The sequence below is a fragment of the Tupaia chinensis genome, unplaced genomic scaffold, assembly GCF_000334495.1.
Source record: "Tupaia chinensis unplaced genomic scaffold, TupChi_1.0 Scaffold000270_1, whole genome shotgun sequence".
NCBI lineage: Eukaryota > Metazoa > Chordata > Mammalia > Scandentia > Tupaiidae > Tupaia > Tupaia belangeri.
The window spans coordinates 6,171,068-6,178,274 of record NW_006159750.1 but is presented as its reverse complement, the minus strand read 5'-3'; the positions used below and the strand labels follow the sequence as shown (position 1 = coordinate 6,178,274).

General features: G+C 51.9%; 1 protein-coding gene and 1 pseudogene across 1 annotated transcript in view; one reads left to right on the top strand and one right to left on the bottom strand.

Moving 5' to 3' along the window:
* LOC102485435 (myosin light polypeptide 6-like) overlaps positions 1–435 on the top strand; it is a 1,138-nt pseudogene extending 703 nt beyond the window's left edge.
* Positions 1–6,464, bottom strand: part of SLC6A17 (solute carrier family 6 member 17) — a 37,935-nt gene extending 31,471 nt beyond the window's left edge. The window contains exons 1-2 of the mRNA XM_006149548.3: positions 6,094–6,464; positions 627–784 (exon numbers count right to left, since the gene is read on the bottom strand). Of these exons, the coding sequence (XP_006149610.1) occupies positions 627–784; positions 6,094–6,379 (444 nt within the window). The 5' untranslated portion in view covers positions 6,380–6,464. The remainder of the gene's footprint in view (positions 1–626; positions 785–6,093) is intronic.
* Between the last annotated feature and the right edge of the window lie 743 nt (positions 6,465–7,207).

Sequence of the window (7,207 nt, the reverse complement as noted above, 5' to 3'; positions counted from 1 at the left end):
GTTGTATCAGCTATGAAGAGCTCGTCCGTATGGTGCTGAATGGCTGAGGACATGCCCAGTACCCCAGAACCTTATGCCTTTCCCTGTGTGAGACTCTGTATCTAGTCCCGAAGCATCCCAGGCTTCCTGGTCACAGCACCTTCCCCATCTTGTATCTCCTGTATGATGTTTACCACCAGAATTCACCAAATAAACTTGCTCTGTGCACCGGCCCTGCCCCCACAAAAAAAAAAAAAAAAAAGACTCTTGACTAAGGAAAGAGGGAAGATTTCCTCACGGGGAGCAGATGGCCTAGCAAGCAGAGAGGGGTATCTGGGATAGAAGTGTGTTCCCAGAGAACTCTGGGTGCAATGTCCCTGGCTCCCTCTTGTGATCACGTCCCAGCATTCCCTCCTCAGCACCAACTGCAAGTATTCCATGCTGTCGAAGCAGTGAAGTTGACTTTGAGTTTAAGAAAAAGGGTCTCTATGGTCTTGAGACTCCAACTGGAGGCAAGCCTTGGGTTAAGACTCTCTCTGCTGCTGTGGGCCTACCCCTGCACTCTGGCCTATACTGATGACCTCCTCCAGTACCACAGAGCAGCCCCTCCCCTCCCACTTGGTGCCTGCTCCCCGCCCCAGACTCACTATGCAGCTGGAGAAGCCGATGCCCCCCAGACGGGGGCACACGTAGTGCCACACACCGATGCTGCCACGGCGGATCCTCTGGCCCACGGCCAGCTCCAGGAAGAAGAGTGGGATCCCGATAATGATCAGCAGCACCAGGTAGGGCACCAGGTAAGCACCTACGGGGAGAGGGGAGGGAAATCAGAGGGTGTGTGGAGCATAGCAACAGGGGCAGGCAGCTCAGCCCATTTCAGCCACACCTCTGACCACCTACAAACTGTCACAGTCCTGGTCCTCCTCCATGAGTGGCCTGGCTCATAGGTATGTCGTACCATGTGCTGGCTCACCGGACCCTCCTTCTGCTCCTCGACTCCCCTGACCTCATGGAGATCAATGTCTTCCACTCACAAGGCCAGGCTCAAGGATCCACAGACACCACACTGCTTCTTGGGAATCCACACAAGTCACACATAGACAGACACGCTCGTCTCGTGAGGTTCCCTGGGGACACCTGTTCACATCCACTCCCACCTACAGACAGCCTGGGCCCTGCTTGCTCGCCTCAGTGGAGCAGCCTCCCAAAGTCTGAACCAGATGCTGATGCGGCAGACCGGGCAGCCCCAGGGAATAGGAGCTTGGAAGCTCTCCAGGGAGATGACCAGCACAGCCATTAATCTACAGCTAATTGGGAGGAATGGGAGAGAAATTAGCAGTTCAGGCAAGTGTAGCCAGGAGGATCATAAAGAGTAGAATGGATCTTACTAAAGATTCCAGATGATAAATTATTCTCACTGTCCTGGGCCTCGCTATAGACTCGGTCTCGATTCCAAGTGACAGGGTGTTTAGCAGGAGAATTAGAACCACGTCCGGACACAGATGAGTGCGCCCGGCTGAGAGCTGTGCCAGAAGCCGAGGCCTGTTAGCAACACCATCAACACAGTCCTGCCTGTCTGTTAAGTCGTGTCAGGCCAGACCCAGCCAGCAGGGCCCTGATGGTCACCCAGCACCTCCAGAGAAAGCCCTGACTCCTTAAGTCCCCTGGCCACCCTGCTCTGCCACCTACGACATAGCACCCACAGGCTCCCCACCATGTGCCCAATCTCAGTGAACACCGGGGAGTTGGCACCTGGCAAGAATCAGCTGTACTGTCCGTCTGCTCTGTGCCAGGCATAGGCGGCAGGAGTACTAGAGCAGCAGAAGGCACTGATACCATTCTGGGAGGGCTCACAATCTGCCAGAGGCAGGACCCTCAGAGGCACGTGAGCAATGGCAGTATGCACACGCTCACACACACACACCCCACAGCTAGTCACACGGGCCAGCTGAGCACATACACGCCGAGGGGAGCGGGCGAGACCCATGGAGCTTACCTTTCAGGGCGGGTAAACCACGGGGCCTTGTACAACACCATGTCACTCATTACCCACACACATGCATAGCCAGCCCAACTGGTCACTAACAAGCAGCCCTGTCATGGTGCTCTAAGGAGGCAGGACCCGAAGGACCCCATGCTTAGACCCCTGAGTCTGTCTTTAACTCAGTCTCTTGGTCTTGGGTGCTGGGAAATGGAAGGAGAGAGAAGGGATCTTCTACAGGTAGGTAAGGGACAGCTCCCTGGTTTTGTATTTCACCCCAGTGAACTGGGGAAGCAGATTTCGGGGTTGCTGGATTCAGGGGTTGCCATCTTCTATGAATGCTTCTCTCCTCTCCCCAAAGAACCAGGGAAAGCCTGCAGGTAAGTGCTGTCAGAGAGCAATCCTGGGTCAAAGACGGGGTACCTGCTTCCCACGCTCAGGCCCTGTATGCCCCAGCCAGGCCGCAGGGCACTGCCTCACCTGCACGCCTCTCAGTTATGCAAGGCCAAGCTAATGAGAGTGCTCAGGGGCTGTGGTGTAAAGTGCAGAATCTGGGTTAATCTGGCACTTTTTCAGATCCACCTTTGTTGACATCATTTGGATACAACAGCACCCTCCTCCACCTTAGAAAATACAATCTGGGGACAGAACTGGATTTTGACATATTGGCTTTGGGAGCCTCAAGCCACCCATCTGAACAGCTGGGAGCAGGCTCAAGGTGTCAGGAATCTGAGAAGAACATGGCCATAGGGGAGTGGACTCAAAGGCCCTGAGGCCCCTGGATCACTAACAGTCTACGGCTTGGTCCACACTTGAGCTTTGCCTCTGGCCAAGTCTGAGGTTATTCCTGGGGCTTAAAAGACCACCTGGACCCCCCCATGAGACAGCGATTGAGTACTGCTAACATCCAGATCCTGAGGTCAGACCTCTTGACCTTGAATCCTGGCTCTACCAGGAAGTGACTTTAGGCGAAGTGCTTGATTTTTCTGCTGTTTATCATCAGGGTAAAGAGCATGGAAACATTAGGCAGCTCCACGTGACACTGCTGCTATCTGGCCATTCTGACTTACAAAAATGGCCATTTCGTACACTTCGACCTAGCTCGCAGGGTTGGGGCGAGATAGGAGCTTACTATGGGTAAGCCCTATCTTACCCACAGTAAGCACTTGATGAACATTGGTCTTTTTCTCATAAAAATAAACATAAACAAGGCAAACTAAGAGGATGCAGAATAAAGGAACTGTCAGCATCTGGTGGAGCTAACAGACTTCGTTAGCAGAGTTTTCATGAAGAATGAAACAAATTTTTACTAAACTATCCATGACTCAAAACCACAGAGCATTGGGCCAGCAGGTGGTGTAGAGATTAAGACAGCTGGATCACACATGGCTGACTCTGTACTTCGGGTCCCAGACCTGCAGCTTGAAAATCATACCAGGCACATATGCATACTTGCCCAAAATCCAAAGAGGAGAGGGGACTGTGGTGTGGCCATCCCCCCTGGGGGTGTGTGTGGATGAGTTATCACTTTCCCTCTCACTGTTTCTGTCTCTCTCGAATGTGAGCACTCATGCCATATGGAAAAAAACATTTTTAAAGAAACTTTCAGAGGCCAACAGGTGGCATGGTGGTCAGGAACTAGACTTCCACATGGCGAACTGTGGTTTAAGGCCCCAGAACTGGCAGCTTGAAAATCATGCAAGAAAAAAAAAAATTATGCAAGACATGTCTGTGCGTGCCCCAAATCCTGAGAGAATGGAGAATGAATTGTGGCATGCCCCTTCTCCCTGAGCATGGATTTCTTTCTCTCTCTCTCTCTGTCTCTCTCTCTTTGTCTCTCTCTCTCTCTCATCTCTTTCTATCTGGTAAGCGCATGCACCCTATAACAAAAACCTTAAAAAGTAAAAAAAAAAAAAAAAAAGGGGGCCAGCAGATGACATAATGTTTACATCACTGGACTCCCATATGGTCAACCATGGTTCAAATCTTAGACCCAGTGGCTTGAAAATGATGCGGACACATGTGCCCAAGATCCCAGGAGGAGAATAGGGGAGAAGGGATTATGGCATGGCCATCTGCCCTAAGGGGTGATTTCTCCCTCTCCCTCTCAGTGTCTCTGTTTCTGTCTCTCTCTCTGGTGAGCACATGTGCCCTGTGGTGAAAACCTCTTTAAAAAACAAATAACCAACTTGAGGGACCAGCAGATGGCATAATGGTTACGTCACTGGACTCCCACATGGGTAGTCCTGGACCTGGCGGCTTGCTTTCTCACTTTTCTCTCTCTCTCTCTCTCTCTCTCTCACACACACACACACACACACACACACACATTCTATCCCTCTCTGGTCACATTTAAATAAATAAATTAAGTTAAATAAAATAATTCTTAAAACAAACAAACAATCAAACAAACCACTCCAGGCATGCGTGCATGCATGCCCAAGATCCTGAGAGGAGAAACAAGGAGAACAGATTGTGGCATGGCCATCCCCCTACGGTCTGTGTGGGGGGTGATTCCTCGCTTTCTGTCTGTCTCTCTGGTGAGTGCACACACTCTTATCGCAAAAATCTCTATCTAAAAAAATTATTTAAAAATTAAAAAACTTTAAAAAAAGATAACAATGTGGCAAATATACCGTGCTATGACAGAAAGCCCAAAGCCTCTGGCCTAACTCTATTACAAAGGCTCAAGCAAGCATCCTCACTTCCTGCCCTTTAGTAGAAATTGGAAAGGGGGGTGCAGTTAGTGGCATGTGGTAAAATGCGATGGTCTGCAATACTGATACACATGAGGAGGTTCCTGGTTCAAGTCCAGAGACCTCCCTGAGTACACTGGGCACATACGTACCATGCCCTGGGCCTGGCTGAGACTAGGGTGAAACGTGGCATGAAGACCCTGTTCATGGTGCTATCTCTCTTTTATTCTCTCTATCTCTCACTCATGGGAAAATAAGTAAATAATACCCCCAAAAAAAGGAACTGGAAAAGAGGAGATGGCCCCAGAAGAGGAGAAAGCACCTTTGGGAGACGCTCCATGGTGAGAATGCCACACAGCAGGGAGGGAAGGAGCTGGGTTAAAATGCCTACAGCATTGTGGCCACCCAAAAGGATGGAATGTGGCAGTCCCGGGGACTCTGGAGCATGCAGGCTGGCCACTGGCTATCTGGCTGCCTCAGGACCTAGCAGTCTGGGCTTGGAAATGTCCTTGCTGTCAACCTGTTGGGATTTTCTTTATTTTCCATTGGCTGTCCCCTGGTTTCAGAGCAAACTGTCCTTGGAAAATTCCAGTCAACTTTAGAGGTGCTGAAGAGGCAATTCCAAGGGGCTTCGACCCACCCTGGGCACTAGAAGTGGTGGTAATGGTTTAAGGATTCCAACCCAGGGGGTAGCATGAGGGCCCCTCCTACCTGGGAGGCAGTAGGGACGGTGGTGTGCTCAGGCTCCAGGGTCAGGCTGTGTAGGTTTGAGGTCCCACTTTATCCCCAGCTGTAACCTTAATCATGCATAACCTTGAACAAGTTACATAGCCAATCGGTGCCTGGGTTTTACAGTCTCTAAAGTGAGGATGATAGTAAGGAGGTGCTTGTGAGAGCCCATGGTTAAACCACACAGAACTGATGCGTTGGCAGTTCCGAGGTGCTCAAGTAACAGCAGCTTCCTGTACTTAAGCCTAATAGCCATTAAGTGCTGAGAACAGTGCCAAGCATCCAGTCAGCAATTAATAATTGTGGTCAACAGTTTCTCCAGACTGTGTACCAGCCATTCCACATGCAGAGCTCATTCGACCCTCCCAACTCTCCTGGGAGGCGAGAACGACTATCGTTCCATTTTACAGATGAGGAACGGAGAGGCACAGGGAAGTTCCGCGGCCACACCAGGTCCCAGAACTGACTGGCCAGGCTGAGACCTGAACCCAGGCAGTCTGGGCTAGCACCCACATTCCCGTCAGCAGGCCCTATGGCCTCTTGATAGCTACCAGCCATCCTTACAGCTATTCCTAGGGAGTCTTATTCTGGAACCCTGAGCCCCGGCTACAAGGGCTCCAATCCTGCCTCCGCAAAGGGGTGTTCCTTTTTCACCCCTCAGCCAGCACATTTGCAGGGCACCCCAGGGCAAGCAGGGCTACCTCTTACCGCCTCCATTCTTCTGGCACAGGTAGGGGAACCTCCAGATGTTGCCGAGGCCCAAGGAGAAGCCGATCTGAGCCAGGATGTACTGCAGCTTGCTGTTCCAGGCCGGCCGGTCCTCTGCATCCAGCTCCTCTTCCACCGCTTTCTGCTTGCCACCTGCCTCACCAGCCACATTCAGTACACTCTGCTTGTAGTCCACGGGCTCCTCCAGGGCCAGCAGGTCGGCCACCGACTCAGTGACATGCTCACTGCTATGCTCACGCTGGGTCACCTTGCTGTTCTTCGGCATTGATGCCACCTGGGCCGTGCAGCCCTGCTTCCCAGCACACAGAGAAGGTGGGACTCAGCTGCTGTCAGCTCCTTCTCATCCAGGGGCCTGTGGACCAGGTAAGCAGGGGAGGATTAGCTGATCACACCGGAGTCCAGTGAACACAGCCCAAGGCAACTCCCTGACACACGCACTTATTTAAGTTTATTTATTCTTTCCATGAGAGAAAGAGAGAGAGAGACAGAGCCTCCCCAGCAGAGTCTGCATGGCCAATCCGCCCCCAGCTTCAGTCAGCCCCAGATCACAGACTGGTGTACTCAGGGAGGTCTACGGAAGCAAACAGGAGCCTTCCCACATGGATCAGCATCGCAGAGCATCGAGTTGCACCACTGCACCAGGGTGTGGCCCCTCCTGTGGCAACTTTAGCTGATCCGGGACCTCAAATGTGGAGCTTGGAGACCCTCCCTGTCGGAGGAGCTCAAGATCTACAAACTCAGCTTTCCACGGGCTTTCCTGAGCATCATTAGAAGGGTTGACCTATTGAGGCAAAAGAGGCAACACCATAAGCCAAACCCAAAAGAAGCGCCAGCCACAGCACGCTCTCTCTCAGTTGCACAGCCTGGAGTGCTCAGGACGCTACGGGGTCCCCACAGCCTTCCTTTCCGGAGTAGCCAAAGTGGGGGCCGAGACCTAGCCCTTTTATGCTCAATCTAGCCAAACTACCTGGTGGGACCCAGGGAAGCCAACATCTGCCTTCTCTAGGGTCTTTATGTACCAAATGCAGTTCATAGGCCAGTAGCACCACCAGGAGCTTGATAGAAATGCAGACTCTTGGGCCCATCCCTGTTG